Source organism: Trachinotus anak, unplaced genomic scaffold (assembly GCF_046630095.1).
Source record: "Trachinotus anak isolate AG129_WGS33_773 ecotype Australia unplaced genomic scaffold, CSIRO_AGI_Tana_v1 ptg000011l, whole genome shotgun sequence".
In the NCBI taxonomy this organism is placed as follows: domain Eukaryota; kingdom Metazoa; phylum Chordata; class Actinopteri; order Carangiformes; family Carangidae; genus Trachinotus; species Trachinotus anak.
This window is the reverse complement of record NW_027273862.1, coordinates 11,574,766-11,594,722: the sequence shown is the minus strand read 5'-3', so window position 1 is coordinate 11,594,722 and position 19,957 is coordinate 11,574,766. Positions and strand designations below refer to the sequence as shown.

Sequence of the window (19,957 nt, the reverse complement as noted above, 5' to 3'; positions counted from 1 at the left end):
GACTGTCAACAGGTAGGTCTGTGTCACTGTCTGGATTATCAACAGGTAAATGCATGTCACTCTCTGGTTCAACAGGTAAGTGTCAGTCACCCTCTAGATCAATAGATAAGTGTGAGTCACTCTGGATCTACAGGTGTGTCTTTGGCTGAGTATGTCTGAGATAATCATTGAAATGTCAAGTCACAGTCATTGGTCTTTCACTGGATTACACTGGGAAGAGGGTCTGCTCTAGTTATTGCTTACTGCTGGAGAAGTAACTCAAAAGAGCATGGGGTTTAGCCTGAGTGAGTTGGTGTTTGCGCACACAGTAAGAGGTCTCCTAGCTGTGTTGTCTGAGAAGGAATTACAACTGCCTTGTTTTTAGCCCAGGAGACCAATATTGGACTTATTGCCTGTTGTTAGTTCACCTTGCCAGAATAACAATTCAGTGGTCCACATACAGTAATAAAAAAATTGTCAGAGCAGAAATTTATGATTTCAACACCTTGTCGCAGAGAGCTTACTTAGCTTTATCATATGAATTTGCTCTTGCCATATTATGTGGGTACCTCTGAGCCATCCTTGGCTTCACAGCAAGTGTTGTGCAGGCTTATACTGTTTGTGTAGGTGGTGCAGAAGCATCTCCTTCCACCCTGCTGGAGTCTGAGGAAGACAGATTAGCAACATCTGACCAAGCGTTGTTGCATGGCCATTCTGAAGCTCTCTGCAAAATACATAGACTATTTTCATATTTTCCTGAGTTGCACTTGAAGGATCTGCTTCAGCTGGTTACCAGTGGAGATGCTTTTGGGGTGTCATTTGCCTGTTCTGAATGATCTCCTAAGAGGGGTTAATGTAATGCTCTGTAATGCTCATGGACCTGTGTCAAAACCAAAAATGCATGTTATTTGTTTTGTCATGACATGGTCCCAGGCAGAAACCCATGCTCAGTCTGGGTTACAACCTTGGCTGGACTTGTGTGGTAGTCTATGCAGGCTGTAACCAAAGGGCCTTGAAAGACACGTCGGCAACAGAGGTTAGAGAAACATGCTGGTACCCCTATGTGAAATGCCTGATAATGCCTTATCAGATGTTAAGTGGGAAGTGCCAGAAAACATCATCATGTTACAACAGCCTAATAAGGTTTTAACCTCTACTAATCACATCACCCAAATACGTGGTTCAGTGTATGTCCTTCACAATGACTTGTTAGTTGTGCCAGCTAATTGCAGGTCACTTGTCACTAGACAAAACACTTAAGTCACCTTAAGACATATGTTCAGACTGGCATCTCAATTCTTTTGGCCTATACTGATGTGCACACATATCCCAGAAAAAAAAATTCCAGCAACACCAGTGATTGCCACTGCATTTAGGTAGATTTCAATGGACATTGTGGCGCCCCCTGGAAAAAAACCCAGCAGGATATCAGTACATTCTTGTGCTATGCTACTTGATTCCCTGAAGCTTTTCCTTTCCGGTCAGTTACCATTCCAAAACTGCTCAGTGCTCCCAGAGGACATCTGGACTGTCCAGGGAACCAACTTTACATCCCACCTGATGAGCCAGCTGTATAAGGACCTGGGCATAACTGCTATAAAAATATCTCCTTATCACCCAGAGACAGATGGATGGGTAGAGAAGTCTAACCAAACCCTCAACAGGATGCTCAGAAAGTTTGTATCTCATACAGAGAAGGACTTGAATTAGTGGTTACCCTGAGAACTGGGAGGAGAAGGTGACAGCTAATGCTGTACAGGGACAAGGTATTGTACAATATGTCCTCCAGATGAGGGATCTGTTGAAGCAATATTGAGAGGAAGCCAGACTCAACCTCCTGGAGGCCCAAAAGACTGAGAAGCCGTGGTAAGACCAACAGGCATGCCAACATGACAAACCAGGTGAAAAAGTCTTGTTGCTTCTGCCCTCCCCATCCAGCAAGCTGTTGACCAAATGACAGGGATCTTTTCAAGATATAATTAGGATGGCGCCTATGACATGTGAGATCCTGCATCCAGAGAAGGGGTAACAGAAACAAAGCATACTATGTGAACCTCCTGAAAGCCTTGGAGGAAATAAGCAACCCTCCTTCCTCCTTGGCATGCTGGGTGATTGAGGTACATGACTCATGTACCTCACCCTTCATGACACATGAAGGGTGTAGTGGAGGCCTGGAAACAGCCTGTCAATTTGGATCTCTCTCACCTGGATGGTAAGAAGCCAGTTTAATTGCAAGTTTTATTCTATGCCTTTTCCTCAGTTGTTCACACAGAAACCAGGCCGCGTTGCAGCATGCCATCTGAGTCAAACCAAATCCAGTATGGCAGGCATACCAGATGGTATGATGGAGTCCTTGTAGGAGGAGATTTGATTCATGTTGTAGCTGTCATCAAACTGTCTGAAAATGAGTGGAGTTGCCCTATTGTCATAGCTTAAGAGGAATAGATCCTGTTGCATTTGCACTGACTTCAGAAAACAGCATCAACAGTCATCTAATTTTTCAATGTCTTCCCCATTGCCCCGGATTGAGAACCTGCTGGAGTGGATTGAGAGACTTTGGATCCTGCAAGGGATTTGGGGATTTGGCAGGTCCTCTGGAAAGCCAGTCCTGGCCCCTCACTGCATTCAGGACCCCTCTAGGTCTCTTTCAGTTCACTGTGATGCATTTTGGCTTACATGGTGCCCCAGCAACATTCCAGGGGCTTATGGCCAAAGTGCTTCAAGGGTGTGACAACTGCAGTGCTGCTGGTTATGTGGTCATTTAGCCTGATGTGGGAGAAATATGTGGACTGCCTTCATCAAGTCTTAGATGCAATCAGTGCGGCAGAACTTACCCTAAACCTACAGGTATGTGATTGGGCCAAGCAGGATACACTTTACCTGGGGTAATGGTTAATTCCTTACTTTTCCATCCAGGTAGCAACATTGACCAACCCCACCTGCAATTGGCCCATAATTCCCTGGAATGAAAGTGCTTTCCAGGGTCTGAAGGAGAAATAATGCTCTTCCCGTGTGTTGAGTCCTGACTTTGAACACCACTTCCTGGTGCAGGTGGATGCCTCTGGAGTGGGCATCAGTGCAGTACTGGCTCAAAGAGAGCCAGGTGAGGAAAGTCCAGTGTTGTATTTCAGCTGAAACCCTCTGCCTCATGACACCCACTACTCCACAATTAAGAGGGAGTGTCTGGCAATCGGATGGGTGTTAGACAGCCTCAAGAGTTTGACCTCCAGACTGACCACAGAGTCCTGAACATTGCAGTGGACTACCTGTCAAGACTGCCAAATACTGCTGCTGCAGAAGAGGAGGGTGGTAATGTGACAAAGATCCCATCACTGATTATGGATGGCATATGGTAAAAAGGACATTCAGTAATAGACTCCCAAATGGAGCCACCAAGGATCTGGAATATCAGGCTCTCTGTGGGTGGCTGTGAATCAGACAGGAGATTTCTGCTGTGGACATCCAAGCTCTTTTCCTTCTGTTTTTATAAATAGTCCTCAACCTCTTTTGTGACTCAAGCCATCTTGTTTTTTATTATCAGCTGACCCACAGTTTTCTGTGACAGGGAGATAGAACAAGTCGCAGAAGGTTTGGAAACAAGTGACCATAAATTACAAGCAGAGTGATCTACCTGTTAGCATGTAAGCTAAGTAGGCCATATATTTTTGATGGCACATTTGAATGTAAACATAATGTAAGATTGAAAAAGAAAATTACTCATATTTTGCTTTTGCCACTTCTCATGTCAGTTTTCACAAATCTCAATTCTCTTTGGATATCATTTGCTGACTTAGAAAAAAGGAGAAGATGAAAATGTTAAAAATGCAAAAAACAGACCATAAGGTGATTTATATGGAATAAGTCCTATAATAAGTTCATATAAGTTGTAAGAAGGACCTGGACACCCAATAATTATGTTTTATTGTTTTATTTATGTTTAATAATTATGCTTTTTTCTGTAAATATTTTCTGTATTTTCTGTAATCTGTTCTCTTATGTTTCTCCATATGTGCCCATATATGTGCACTTGCTGGTTTGTCGCTGTGCTCTCTCTCTCTCTCTCTCTCTCTCTCTCTCTCTGTGTTTGTGTGTGTGTGTGTGTGTCAAGGGAGGTGGATGCTGTGAAAGGCCATTACCACCATGAGTCCATGTCACTAGGCCTGTGAAACCCAAGGGAACCCTACCACTGATACAAGGGGATATGAGGATAAGACAAACACACATGCATGCACACATTCTCACACAGACACACAGACACACACACACACACACGCACACACAAACGCACATACGCAAAAGATAAAAAAGATAGAAATTTTGATACATACATACATACATACATGACCACATGCAGACCCAACAAGATTGTTAAATTCTAAATCACACATTCCAGAATGAACACACAACCACCCATGTATACACACACACACACACACATATATATATATATATACAAATATACACATATACACACACACACGCCTTTGTGAAACCAGGTCTTTGACAAAACAGGCCTTTGAAGCACTGTCAGTGTGAAGCTGCCACACATTAGCACTTTACAGGTCACAGCGCCTAAAACAGATACGGTTACCCCTAGAGACTGACCCCATTTTACACCATATTAGATGGAAAAAATCACGTCCAGACTTTCAAAAAAACAAACCCAAAAAGAAGCCATATAAAATGAGATCAGACTCCAGCATTAGGTCTGCATGAAGAAGTCAGCTTACTGAACTGTGTTACTTTGAGATTTTTTAAGTTACAGATTCCTGAATAAACATGTATGACAATAATACTAATAATAATAAATTTCCTTTATTATTGGAGCTGGCTGGCCACAATCGGCTCAAGGAGTTTTGCAAGGAATGGGAAACTGGAGATGGGTCTGAAGTTGTTAAGGCCATCCAAAACAGGTCCATGTTGGCTGTAACATTAAATATCATGGACGTATTCTGTAATTACTGATAGATGGAAATAATTTTATTCCAGAAAAAGTCCATGAAGGCACAACAGAGTTTTATAGAGGCAGCCAGAGGAAATTGTTTAGCTAGTTGAAGTAGGTAATTGATGGTGAGAAAAAGAATTCTGGGATTACCTTGTCCTTTTGCAATAATGAGTTGGAGCTGGTCTTCACCTTGTTTGCTGCCCCCTAATATGCTCTAACAGGATCTTTGTCACCTAATGTATGCATTGTTAAACAGACCAGTTTTCTTGTTTTCAGTTCTCTTGCTCTAATTGGCCACAGCTGGCAATTGTGCGCAGCTCTAGTGTATAACATAGAGCAGTGTGGCAGAAGGACCACTGCATGATTTGCAAGGAGAAAGATGATTCAAGACATCTGAGAGGATCACATTATATTTAGAGACCTGAGTCTAGATGCACAAAACTCTGTGTAAATTCATGACTAAAACTAAATACATAAATATGTATACACATTCTTTTCATCAGAATTATAAAGGTGCTGTGTACACATGATTCCCTTTTTTAAATCTCACTCATTGAGAAATGGGCACATTATTTACTTTTTTTCAAATTAATTTTCTTTGAAAGTGCACCTCATTAACAGTGAATGAATGTAATGAGTTATTTGAATAGAACCAGATCTTATCCTTTGGATTTGGTTTCATTAAGTTGTGGACATATCGGTAACATTCAACACTTCATATCTGCAAGGCAGCTTCTACGACTATTCTGGACTAATGGTGCCATTAGGTGTTATGGGCAGCTATAACTGTGTCACTGGTATAACAGTGAAACTTTATGCATGTAAATGGAGAATGAAATGGGGCTGAAAAATTAACCCTGTGGGACCCCAAAAATAATGTCGATGTGGATGAATTGCCAGTGTTGACTTTAAATGTCTTATCAGATGGCTGAGTTTTAAACCACTGATAAACCCAGTTCATCACAGTTATCAGTAGTGACAGATCAGGGTTATATCCTACTGCTAAAGTTAAACAGTCACAAAAAGCTGTGTCATTCATTTGTGGGTAATGCTGAGTAGAGTAGAATGGAGCTGTGTTGAGTCTGATTTCATTGTATACAAAAAAAAAATATACATTTGAGTACTGAACTGAGAACTTGAAATATGAGTAAAATAAACAGATAAATACAGTAGGAGCAGATCATGAGAGAAAAGAGGAGATAGTAGAGGAGCCGGGTAGAGGGATGAAAGAAATTCAGCAAGAGACAGAGAAGGAAAGAAAGATGTAGATTAAGCCAGAAGGTGGAGGAGGAGAAGAGAGGAGTTAAGTTGGCCATTAGCGATGCGGCGTGTGGAGCCCACTCTAACATGCGTTCCACAAGGTTAACGATAAGAGCCCCTCAGCAGCTGAAATGCTCAAGTAGCTTTTATCGTATCATAATAATGAATCAAAGATAAAATAAAATAAATGAACTCCAAAAGGCAAGCAAGTAAAATAAAACGTATGTGCAGGGGGCTGGGTGCCCAGGCAACAACCCAAATAGAAAAGAGAGAGCGATCTTGTAGAAAGAGAAGGAAAAAAATGGAATAAAAATCTTGCTCTCTTTCCGCTAATATCTTCTTATGTCATCTGGTTGAAAAATATTTGCCTGCGGGTCAGGGCTCCCCCTGTTCGAAAAAGGCTTCTTAAAACGCTTCACAGCTCTCTGCTACATTAAATATCTGGCCTCTGCATCCCATTTACTGCTTCTGGCTATTAGGACACACACACATAGAGAGAGAGAGAGAGAGAGAGAGAGAGAAAGAGAGAGAGAGAGAAAGAAGTAAGGTGTGAGGGTAAGAGAGGGAAAAGGAGTAAATGAAAAGAAAGGGATGTGAAGGGCTGGAAGAAAATAAAAGAAGAAGATTTTAAAGTATATTCATAAACAATAAAAAACAGTTAAAGAACCAGAGAATGAGTAATAGGATGACAGAGAAAGATGTCTTTCCACTCATTTATGCTTTTGTAGGATCTCTTCTTTTCAATGTTGTACAGCATGTCTTACATCAGTGTGTGTGTGTGTGTGTGTGTGTGTGTGTGTGTGTGTGTGCATATGTGTGTGTTTAGTGCCCTTGGCAAGAGCAGGAGATCTGGCCATTCAGAGTGGACAGTAGTTAGCCACCCACTGGAGCAAGCTGTTACCACTTCCTCTTCCCTCCTTCCATTCTCCCCCTCTCTTACCCTTCGTCTTTACATTCATTCTTTGCTATCCTTTATTTTACATATAATAGGATGATGGTAGCTGAAACACAAACCTATAAATATGGGACAGGCTTATGATTGAGAAAAGTTGGATTTTGACCGGCTGTTTGAATGCACTTATACTGGATGGATAGATTAGATGTGGGCAAATTAATGAACAATATGATCCCTGGCCTGACAATCACTGCTGCATTGCCCTTTAGCAACGCACTAAAAGGCATTCTGTACACAGCATCACTATTACAACCAGACTGCGAGTCTACAGCCATGCTCTATAAGGCTGTACTTTAGCACAGATTAACTAAATGCCAATATCAGCATGCTAATATGCTGACAAAGACAATGCTGACATGCTGATGTTTAGCAGGTAGAAATGTTTACCATGTTCACCATCTTAGTTTGGCATGTTAGCATGCTAACATTTGCTAAACACAAAACTGAGGGTGATGGGAATATCATTAGTTAAGTTATTTTTCATAAACTAAAGTATTAGGTCAAGTGCATTTTTTTAACCTATTAATGATGCTAGAAATAGTGAAAAGTGAGAGGATCACCAAAATTTATCCTGAGGGAACAGACCAGTGCATCTGGCAGCTGTCAAGACAGCTGTCAAAACCACAAACATGAACCTCATGATGGTGCGAGAGGAAGAAGAAGAAGTTAGGGGATAACCAAGTTCGTTTGGATTCATGGTCTTGGGACCAGGGATGTCTGCACAAAATCTTCTGCCAATGCATCCACTAGATATTTAGCTATTTTATTTTGTACCAAAGTGGTGGATGGACTGACAGGAATTGCCATTCCTGGAGCCATATGCTGCTAGAGTGGCTAACAAAAAAACATTTCTTGGCCCACTTCATTGTTTAATGGTTTATTGTGATCAATTGTACTATGTGAATTATAACTGTTAAGTCAAAAATTATGCCAGATATGGGCTGCTCTCACCTTAATCTTATAGCTCTCTTCTCCACCTAACAGGTGTAGACCAAAACTAAGTCAATGTTTCCTTACAAAAAGAATTCTTGGATAGCTCTGTTAACTATCCTGGGATAGACTATGGGCCTTATTTTAACAATCTAAGCGCATGGTCTAAAGTGCACGGAGAAAATGCATTCACAGTTTGTCCCAATCCACTTTTGCTAGTTTAAAGGTGGAAAAAAAACAGGTAGTAGCGCCAGGCGCATTGGTTCGAAGGGATTGTATAGTCTTCTAATTAATAATTAGTAACATGGAACAAACCAAACCAAAAGTGCCCTCTCCCATTCCCTTTAATTCCATGGTGGATTTGCCAGGTGGTAAGAAAGAACGCTGATCTGCTCATTGGCAAAGTGAGAGCACATGGGCAGACTGTCTATGGCAACAGCAGGATTCCACCCAACAGGCCCAGGTGCATGTGGTTTTATGGAGTTATAACTGATCAGTCTGATGTATGTAGATCTAGAGATATGTGTTGTTATAGTGTAGCCTGGTGTCATTTTCAGGTGATTTAATGAAGGCAAACACAGTGAATGATCATAATTAATGGCTGCACAATGGCAAAACTGGTACAGTTATGTCAGGACGTGCCCTTAAAATAACAGTAAAATACTGTGCCATTGACTTCAGACCAGGTTTGTGTTGGTCAATCGCGCAGTCATTTTCTGCTACCTCAGAATAGCAATGTGCCAAAAACATGCCTGACTGCACCTCATTTTAAGACCAAGATGCCCATGGTCTGAAACTAGCAAAGAAACTTTGATGTATCCACATCTGAAACAACAAAATGTGTGAAGAATCAGAGAAACAAGACAGATTTCAAAACTGGAAGCCTGGTTTTAATTGATATTGCTCTACTGTAATAATCCTGAAAGGCATAGTCTGGAGTAACACATGTAATGTTTCAACCCATAGTAGTTTAAGTTACAGAATCATAGGTCTCTCTTTTTGCATTGAACAATATATACAATGTGAAATAAATACATTTACACAAATGGACATTATTGTTGGAGCACACTTGTATGATACACGTCACAAAAATATACAGGTAATTGTTAATCTTTTTTTTTTTTTTTTTTTTTTTAGTTTACTGATGTGAAGCACATCTAAAATCTACAGACATGTTTTTATTAACACTACAGGGTCTTCTCTCATCAACAACTCTTCCACTATGCAAGGGTCTGTTTTATCCTTAAATCTCCTTTTTATCCAAATGTGTCAACTTTCTCTCTCCCTTAAATATTTTTCTTTATATTTGCAAATTCAGACTGCAGTCTCAGCTGCAGCACAAGTGGCAGTTACATTAGGGGATTAAATACAACTAAATGACTAAACACTGCAGAGCTGTAGATAGACACAGTTTGGCCTTAGCAGTTTTCAGGGGCAGCCATGGAAGATGGACAATCCTGCTTTGTCGCTATATGGCTACATAACTTGTCCCCCAACCTTAACCCTAACCCCGTTCTAACTATTTGCAGCGAATGGATCTAAGTTCCAGATGAGGGCGATAACACAGTGCCCAAAGTGCAACCAGGTCAAACTCTTTCTATCAATGGCTCTGCAAAAACAGACAGACAGTCCTTCCACTGCTCCTCATAGAAAATACCAGTTTGGTTTGTTGTTATTTATATGGTTTTAACACTAACAGCAGAATAATTCCAATAGATACATCAGCATTTGGATCTTTAACCCAACAAGTGCAACAAGTGGAACTCTTGCCTCATCATTGTACAGCCATCAAAATATTGCTTTTTAATAAGGAAAAAAAAGGAAAAAAAAAATCTGTCCTGTACATCTAAATAATATCTAGGCTAATATCTAGGCTATAAGCAGCAAGTTATATCAAAACTTATGAAAGAAACACACAGTCTCCCTCCTGATCTAAGCTGGTAGAAGCTTTTTCTTTTTCAGTCATCTGAAATAATTCAACTTGCAAAACTTTAATTGATTGGCACCAATAAGTCAATTTGGGAAAGATTTTTACATATCATTATTTCCCAATATCATGAATTTAGCTTCTTTAGAATTTAAAACCAAATCCAGCTCAGTCTTAGTCACCTTGGAGAGATGTGTAACATCTTTCATTGTGTTGAGTTGCTCAGGAGTGCACGTGATTGGTTTGACAACTGACAAATAAATAATAACAATAACAGAAGGAAACAATAGTAAGACAAGAGCACCTTTCTTTCATAAACTGTATATAGATTCATGTACAGCTGATGGTAAGAATTACCATCTTTTGACAATGAGACAGTATTTTAAGTTACAATCAGAATATGAAATTCAACTCTGTCATCAGGGACTTTGCCTACAAATATGGTGTGTGCAGATGTGAAATATGTTTTCTGCATATTTCCTCTATATGCTCATGTTTAAGACCTTTGAATTTATGCTATTTGTAGTGCAGAATATCAATCTATACACTTGTATCAGGATGAACAGTGAGTATAATAACATGTCTCTTAAAGATTGTTGAAAATTTGATCTTAATTTTGTGGTCTAATTCCAGCTGAGTGCAGACACATTTCCCTGCAATGTAATGAATCTATTGTAAAGAGGACCAGCAAGAGCGAATTAAATATGTTAAGCTTTTTCTTTAACATTGCAACCCAAACCAAAGCTATTTCTGTCCGTCATCTGCCAGGTTCACTTTTTAAAGCAAGTTATATACCTGAAAATAAGCTGAAAAGTAGGAAACAATGGAAATAGTTAAAGGGAAAAAAATGTTTTTTAAAATCTTCATATTTTCTCCTTTTGCCTGCTGAAACAGTAAAGATAATGACCGAGCTGAGCTGTATGGAAGGCAGTTATGTACAGCAAGTTTATCAAAAAAGAGTCACCTACAGTTCTGTATTACTCAAATGTCCTTTTTCATTTCATCTTTATTTAAACCTAAAGATATACAGTATATTGTTTACTCTACAGGAAAGTTACACAAATGATCCCTTTTTAAATACTTGTAAGGTGTTTCCTCATTTAGATACTAAATATTTAATTATTTATGTATAGTTTGGTGAAGATGAATACTGTAATTTGATCCTTGTGGTCTAGTTAAGTTTCTAGAAGAAGAGCCTTATATCCGGTTCGGTTCATTGTTTGAGAATCCGGTTCCCAGACCCCCAGTGGACTGATCCGACTGACAGACAACATTGCCTCTAGTCTACTCTGTGTTGTCTAAAGAAGAAGCACACAGCACAAGAACGGGAATCACCACAAGAAAAAGCACACGGCATTGCCATAAAGGACTCAACAGAGGAGGAAGGGATCAAACAGAAAGAGGACTTTAAAACAAAAACAGATAAAACAAAAAAAAACCCCCAAAAAAACCAAAAAAAAAAACAAGAAAAAAAGTGTTTTTCTTGATAGAAAAAACAGCAAACATGAAACACACATCGAGGCTGAACTACTTTTTTTTTTTCTTTTTTTCTTGATTTTGTTTCCAATAAAATGTCTTATGTTAGAATTATAATCTGTATAATTTACAATATACAATGTTTAAGAAGGCTGAGAAAATACCCCTTACTAATAATGCTGATGCTTGATACAGAGCGTGTGATGTTAGAGATCAACTACACTTAAACCGCAGCACTTCTCAGCTGTGATAAATTGCCATTTAATATTAGATTACACCATTATCTAAATTACATGTTTTGGCATTCTTATTCGGTTTTAGAAATTACATAAATAATGATATAAAAAACTGACTGTCTTCAACTGCTAAAGCTGTAATCAGTCAACCAGATGCATTCTTGCTATAACAATGAAATCAACGTCTCTTTGCTTGACTGTAAATGTAGGACAGTTTGTGGTTAGCTTTAGCTGTTCATTTCTAGTTTTTTTTTCTATTCTCGTTAAATTTAACAGGCAACAGTTTTGTTGATGTCTTTTGTAATATTATCTCCATTTTGAGTCCCTCAAAGCTACGAGTTTAGCTGAAATAATTAAAGTCAAGAATAGCAGTAGTAATAGTCTGTAGGTCTCTTTTTATGAATTTTATTAGTTGAGATTTTTGGTACATAAGATTATTGATGTTTACTATTACAACACCTTATTTTCTCTGTAACTTTAAAATACAATGTCTAACAACAATGTTGAATAGCAAGCTAACAAGAAACTGTCAGTGTCATGTCTTCTGTTTTTGTTTTTAATTAATTCATTTTTATTTGGATAATGTTTGGTTTTTGCTAGCGCTGTTTCCCTCAGTACAAATCTAGATTTAATCTGGTTATTCTGATGGTCCCCACACTCACATGGCTAAAAAAACATTCACCTTAAACTGAAAATGGACAAAAACTGTGTATTCCTAAACTGTTGATTTTGAATAGCTGTCTTGTTTTAATCAGATTAAACATGACAGCAAAAAGTGCCTGGTTACAAAAAAGGTGCAAACATCAGAACCATGTGATAACTGCAAACTGGGTGTTTGTATATTTTAGTTTTTAGCTGCTTGTTTTACCTCTTTAACCCTCGTACTGACCATTACTCATGTAGCATTTATGTGACAGCAGCATTAAAACCTCATACTGACATTCCTGGTCCATATTTGTTCCTGCCTAAGTGTTATTAACAAAGGAATAATTGACTGTTATCTAATAGCTTATGGCAAGTTACACAGAGAGAAAGAGAAGCTACAAACTCTCCTCAAATCCACATTCTCTCTCTCCCAAATTTAAGACTGGCACATTATGTTAATATTGCAGACTTAGTCCATATGCACAAACCCCTCCTTTAAAAACCACTATTGCTCAGAGTTTCTAAGATAAACGCTGATTTGTTAATACATTATTACTTGTTATATTTATATATATATATGATAATTGCTGACAGTGGTCAAGCTGAAAAAAAGGAAAGACATATTGATTGATTCAGTTTTAAGAAGACAATATCAATAACAAAAACAAAGCCGTGGTATATGTCATATACAGGATGACAATTATTTACAATCCTAATATTGGTATCATCGCTAAGAGTATTTTCAAGATATAAATTAAGAAAAAAAAAAAGGAGTTTGAAAGCAACAATAGTTGTTTTTCAGTCAGTTTTGTCAGCACACCTTTCCTTCTGGATTGTATTGCGTTGAGTAACTGATGCTCCCTCATCTTTAGCTGAATGAATCACAGAAATATCTTTCTACTGACACAAGAGATGAGCTGGAAGTTGTGAATGCAATGGAGCAAGGAGAGGAAGTACCAAAGTGATGTTTTTAAGTTTGGGTAATGAGCATGAGCTGGACTATTCTTAATGGCACTATTCTCATTGACAGACTGAAATCTCGACTAACTGGTACATGGAGAGCTGCAAACCTGGGCCACTGAGCAGCTGGAAATGTCTCAAACAGATGTCCAAGCACGAGAGGAGTGTTTGACAGAATATATAGCGTCATAGAGCATGTGAACTGAGCCTACATCTGCCTCTTAGCCACGCAGGAATCTATTCTTGAGAGCATAGATCAAGTCTTGTTCTGTTATTTGTAAGTAATATTTTTACTGATTAACTATTAGTTAATCATTCCCCAAGTGGTTAGAATAGTTGAAACCATTTTCAGCCATGTTAAGTGTACAAATGCTGATACTGTGATAATACTGACAGGTTTGGGAGGCCAGGGTCACTGGTCCTCAACAAATACAACAAATAGTAAAGTCATAGTTGAAGTAGGGGATTCATGGGAAACCAGGAACTGAATTTAGGGAGAACCAGAAAGTGTTTACAGCTGTGGCTTACAATCCTGATCCTAGAAAGTCTGCTGATTTTTTTTCTAACCTCCACAATTCTAAATAACTGGTGGGGCAGAAAACCAGCAGTACTCTGAAGCCCAGGACTGAAAGCCACTGGTAGATCAAACCAGAAACAGTTTTGGGTTATGACAGTAAAGTTTGCTGGCATCCTCTGAATGGATGAGCTCCATTCTTTGGCAGGGCAAATCTCCTCTTCTTTTCTTTCTGTCCATCCATCCAAATTTCATTGTACACATAATTTGACAACAAACGTTAATAACGTTAATGCTTCTTTTGTGTTCATTTTTTTCCCACTCGTTTTTTTCTTGAACACATAAAAAACTCTGTTGCGGGAAATAGGGAGGGGAAAAGGAGACACGAGTGCAGTCTTAGAGTCTCTCAGAACTAAAATGAAGAGTTTTCAGTTTCTTTTAAATGTGTCCTCATTTAAATGTTTGTCATTAATAACATCTTAATTGTTATTAAATGCATAAGTGACTGTTCATCATCAGTGTTCGGTATCACCGTGGAAACTGTTATGTGATGATGAACTTTTATGTTAGTTTTAAAAGGAAGTATCATTTTCCCTTGGTAATGGGGGGGGGGGGGGGGGGGGGGCATGTCAGTCCATCAGCATTGTCCCCAAAACAGAAGGTCAAGTGAGCGCCCTTTTCTCAAAGACGGTGAAGTTTTAGGGGTTCAGGTAAGAGGTTTATATTACTTGTTTATTCAAAGGGGGGTGCGTCAGCAGACATACTTCAGGAACATATTTCTGTGAGGGTGTGCATGTGGGTAAGAGTGTGTGCGTGTAAAAGAGCAAGAGGTCATTCAAAGTTGCTGTTTAGAATTTGAGGTGAAGCTCAGGTGGTTCAGACTGGTGTCTAGCTGTCCTCCATCTACTCTCCTGTCCTCAGACCTTGGCTTCCAGCAGCTCCAGGAAGAGTTTGTGCATTGGGACTTTGCCGTCCTGCTTGATGCTGTAGAAGTGCTGCACAGCCTTGGTGGAGGTCTGGCGGAGCAGGGGGAGGGTCATGAGCAGCTTGCCTGCCCGGCGGGGATCCTCCTGGTGCTGGGAAGCCTCGTAGTCCTGCAGGGCCTCGTGAAGCACATCCTGTAGCTTCTGCACTGCATCCACATCTTCAATGTGCATGGAGTCTGAAGAAAGAGGGCAGAAAATACATACATATATCATGAAAAGAACACATACATACACAAACATTGTAGAATATATTCTGACCCACTTCTGTCTAAAAATTATGTCCTATTGGCTAAATCGTCTCCCTTCTCTGTCATTGCATAGCTATGTATTTTAGTTCAGACATGTCAAATAAAAGGAAAATAGGAAAGATTTAATTAATTTTAGCATATCATTTAAATGTAAAACCATTGGACATTTAGGGAGAAGCTGGATGGTTGTGTGCAAATGTTTTTTTGTTTGTTTGTTTTTTAATGCGGAAATACATTTATATATATATATATATATATATATATATATATATAAATATATATAAGCAGGCATCAGCCTAGTGTCTTGCACTGTGGAGTTCCCACAACTCTTTCAAAAGATGTTTGCAGTATGAGTCTTTGTCAGTGCCTGTGCACCCTCTGTCTGCTGTGTTATTGCCCAGTACCACAATAGGGAAAATGTGCTAAAGACTCCAAACATGAACAAAGGAAAACCATAGCTCAGGGTCTGAAATTACTACTAATTTAAGGAGTAATAATACTGTATATTACACAAGTGCAAAATACGTACTACTTAAATACTTGCATTTCACTATAAATCAATGAAGAACATCTGTGTTTTATTTTGCACACTGAAGAGATTAGTTGTTAATCATTACCCTCAAAGTACAGTTATGATTGTAGTGCTTTGTAACACACCCTTTCAAAATGCCTGCATTCATTTTTAAATTTAAAACCTACAATTTATAGTGAAAACTATCCAGGAACGGGGCTTTAAATTCAGGTGCTTTGTTGCCTGTCTTTAAAGTGTGGATCTGTGGGTGTGATGAATGGATGGAGAAAGAGACGAGTAGGCGGAGAAAGAATAAATACACTTGTAGAATGATGGAGAGATGCAGGAACACCTGAGAGTCTGTGTGAGTGTGTGTGTGTGTGTGTGTGCATGCACATCTGTAATCTCTCTTTGAGCTGGCATGTAAGGTGTGTTTCAGCATTTGTAGCTGTAAAGGCTGAGAATGTCCCTGAGTAATAATGCTCCATATTGCCCCTTAGGGAGGCAAACTCTTAATGTGAGCTGGCCTTTAGCTCCCAACCTCCGATCAATGTCTCCGATCAATGACTACATGCATGTTAAATAATAATCACAAGGCAACTATTGATGGGCACTCCCCCAAAACATCCCTACATGAACACACACTCACACACACACACACACACACACACACACACACACACACACACACACACACACTCACACACACACACACACACACACACACAAACACACAAACACACACACACACACACACACACACACACACACACACACACAATTGCTACAGCTTTATGATAACACACATCTAATGCAGTTGCATGCTCTATATAAACTCCATACACAGGAACTGCATCAGGCTCTCAGAAAACACTGTATGTATATCGGCAGTTGGGAGAATATGTAACATGTCAGTGGTGCACAAACTCTGGTTGATAACTTTTGTTATGACCTTTCATCACAAAGCCACTTCACTTTTCCCTTTTTCCTTTAGGGTAACTGTTTTATTTGATAGCAACATGTCAGAGTGCTAATGTGTATATGCGTGTCTTTGCATGTTCATTGAATTCTACTGGACTCAGTTCAATGTTTTATATCTGACCCCATATTATGTTGTTAAGCTTTTGCATTGTTGTCTGCTAGAGCAACTCTGGCCTTTGTCATACTGTATTGACTTGTCATCCCTCCATCACTTATCACTTCTAATTCAAACACATTTTCACACCATCCACATGCACAAACACACACAAACAAACCCTGGTTAAAGCATGGATGTACACAAACCTACATTAAATGATGTGAAAAATCAAATTATACTGGGAAGACAAAATAAATTTCACATAGAAATGTGTTAACACAGCCACCTACACTTAAATGTGCACACTTACACACAAAAACACAATCAAATACATGGGGTTGGATCTATAGAGTGTAATACATGTATCAGTATGCAGGACCAGACAGTGGGCTGGATTCTATAGGGATCAATAAAAAACTCAGCTTCCATCTGTTTTCTACTCTTTCCTGGTTTAAAAAACAGTGGGTGAGTCACTTGTCCGGGTTTTTATTCTACTTTGCTGTATGAGGATATTTTGCTTTGTGGAGAGCATTAGTAATGGTGAGGGAGGGGAAAATATATATGTTAATGAGAGTCATTTAATTTCATATTTACACTTGTTTGTATCTACAGAACATACAAGATTATCTACTAACTGTAAAAACTACTGTTTTTCAGATCTCTTTTTTTGTCAGTATAACTAATATTTGAAAAAAACATTCTTTGTCATTGTTACAAACAACTTTAGGGCAATTATTAATCTGCGCCTTATACAGAATCGCTTGTAAAATGAACATAATGAACATGAATAAAATTTATACAAAATAAAGCAGCAAACATAATAAAGCAGGACAAGCATGCAATGCACATCTACAAAATCTACAAGTGAATGAGCATTAATGTCAGTAACAATGAAAAAACAGTCCCCTTCTCCTCTTTATTCTTGGATTTATAATAAGTGGTTTCCTGAAGCACAGTCTATAATTACCATAAGTTAAACTGAAGTTTAATGAGTTTCAAATAGTTTTTGATTAATATTGTGTGTTTGGTATTTAGGCTGGTAGACACGGCTGCTGCCTGTGCTGTGACCTGCAGTACACTCACAAATAAAACAGCAGACGTTAATGAGCACAAGCACAAGAAGCTGTTAAAACACACGTTAACATGGAACTCACAATGCACACACATGCATAAATGAATGCATGCGTATATATACACACACACACACACACACACACACACACACACACACACACACACACGTGCCTCCTGTTTCCCATGGCTAGTTTAGCTGCCTTTACATGTGGGGCACGTTTGCTAACATTTCTTAAGGCTTGGCTTCATTAATGCAGACGATTAGCATCCTGTGAATTAATTAGTGTCAGTGCCCTTCAAAATGCTAATGCTAGCATTCTGTTGTCTTGAAGAGCAGTTACAGAGTCTGGCCAGTGATGCAAAGTTCTTATTTGGGTGTCAGCTGTTTCCAATTCAATCAGTTAAAAGAACGACTATTTCAAATGTGAGTTTTCTCAAAAATGGGGCAAGATCTCTACTCTTGAAATTTATCTGGATAATCTTTTAATGTTTAATTATTGGGTGTGATTAACTGGTGTGTTTCAGCTTCAGAGAGAGTTTAACAATGTGTTATTTCCACCTTCAGAATGAAACTGTACACGCAGTGTGACAGTTGGTCAGGTGTTGTAATTTTGTGATTTTGAATGTTTTCATTGTAATAAACCATACAATATAAAGACATTGTAATAATTATCAGCAACATTTTGTCATTAAAAATGAAATATTGCTGTTAGTGAACAGATTCTTTCAACACTGTACTGCATAACTATTAATTTTCATCTTGTAATCGGTTGCAATGATGTGTAAACCAGACTGGCCCTCTGACCCCAGCTTGGACATCGTTGGGCTCAAAGGCAACAAGTTCCATGTAATGCCAAATAATTCATCATAATCATCACCATGATTATCAATACTATTGTCCCAGCCAGCAGTTCCAGCCAGTTTTCTCAGCTTTCAGTCAGCAGCATTCATACACTAACACACACACAAACGCAAATACACACACACACACACACACACACACACACACACACACATGTTCAGAGCCAAGAGATTGATTGTCATACATAGCCCACAGGAAAACAATATGTCAATATTTTCTGCATGTGCATGGCAGTAGATACTGTATGTGTGCAAGCAAACATTTCTCAGTGGTTCACATTTAAGTACACACTAATGTGAGTGTGTGTTTATATCAGAGAGAAGAAACTCTGGCATTTCTGAGAGAACATGTGTGCGTGTGTGAGTGTGTGTGTGAAGGTGTTGGGGTGTGTGTGCATGTGTGTTGATGATGGCAGAATCTGAACAAAAGGCCCCCTCCCTCCCTATTCAAAGCTCTCCCATTGCATTCTCCCATTTAAACACATTGTATTGACAGCTCCCCCCTTGTAATTAAAGAGTACTGAAGAGCTGGCCGGCTTCCAAGACAAAGTTCAAAAGACGGGTCATGGGAGGAAGAGGGCGTGTGTGTGAAAGAGAGACAGTGTGTGTGTGTGTGTGTGTGTGTGTGTGTGTGTGTGTGAGCGTGTCTGTGCGCGCGTGTGTCAGTCAGCTGTCGATGCAGCTGGACACATCAGAGAGGGGGCTTTATCGACAGACTTTGGGCTCTAATGATTTCACCTTATTTAACAGGCATCTGAAGAGACGACTATGCTAATTGTAAAAGGGATCGTCACTTTGTTTGGGGGTTGGCTTCAGGTTGAAGATGTGTGTGCGTTTGTATGGTGCGTCTGTGTGTGTATGCATGCGTAAAATTTAAGGTATGTGTGTGACTAGTAAGAGGACGATGATACAACTGTGTGTGACTTTAACAGAAGGTAGAGGGTTTGACAACTGCAACATCTGCAACATCTGTGTTTGAGTGAAAGTATGTATCGTGTGTGTGTTTGGATGCAGACTATTCAAATCAGTCCTTTGATGATTCAGTTAAATGAGTCCTGAGGGACTGGAGATTTCTAGGATTAACTCTTTCTACACAGGTCCCAGTCATGTGGTCACAAACTAAAAACACACGGACAAGAACATCAGAATTTCAAACCTGAGTTAGCCAAAGCGATGGCCTTGAGAGTGACAAACTCCTCCTTCTCCAGTTTCATAGATTTGTATTTCTTGACCAGCTGGAGGATGGCGTTGTTCAGGTCCAGAAGTCCAGCTAGCTTTGACTGGTCCTCGTCCATTATGTAGTCCTCAGCGTACACCAACTAAAGAGAAACACAGAGAGGTGGAGAGGCTAATTAACATGTGCAATATGTCC

At 39.2% G+C, this 19,957-nt stretch overlaps 1 protein-coding gene across 4 annotated transcripts in view; it reads right to left on the bottom strand.

The window, feature by feature from the left end:
• Positions 1–8,937: 8,937 nt before the first annotated feature.
• esrrga (estrogen-related receptor gamma a) overlaps positions 8,938–19,957 on the bottom strand; it is a 75,576-nt gene continuing 64,556 nt past the window's right edge. For all 4 annotated transcript variants that reach the window (XM_071489061.1, XM_071489063.1, XM_071489062.1 and 1 more), the window contains exons 8-9: positions 19,742–19,904; positions 8,938–14,989 (exon numbers count right to left, since the gene is read on the bottom strand). In XM_071489061.1, coding sequence (XP_071345162.1) covers positions 14,745–14,989; positions 19,742–19,904 — 408 coding nt within the window. In that variant the 3' untranslated portion in view covers positions 8,938–14,744. The remainder of the gene's footprint in view (positions 14,990–19,741; positions 19,905–19,957) is intronic.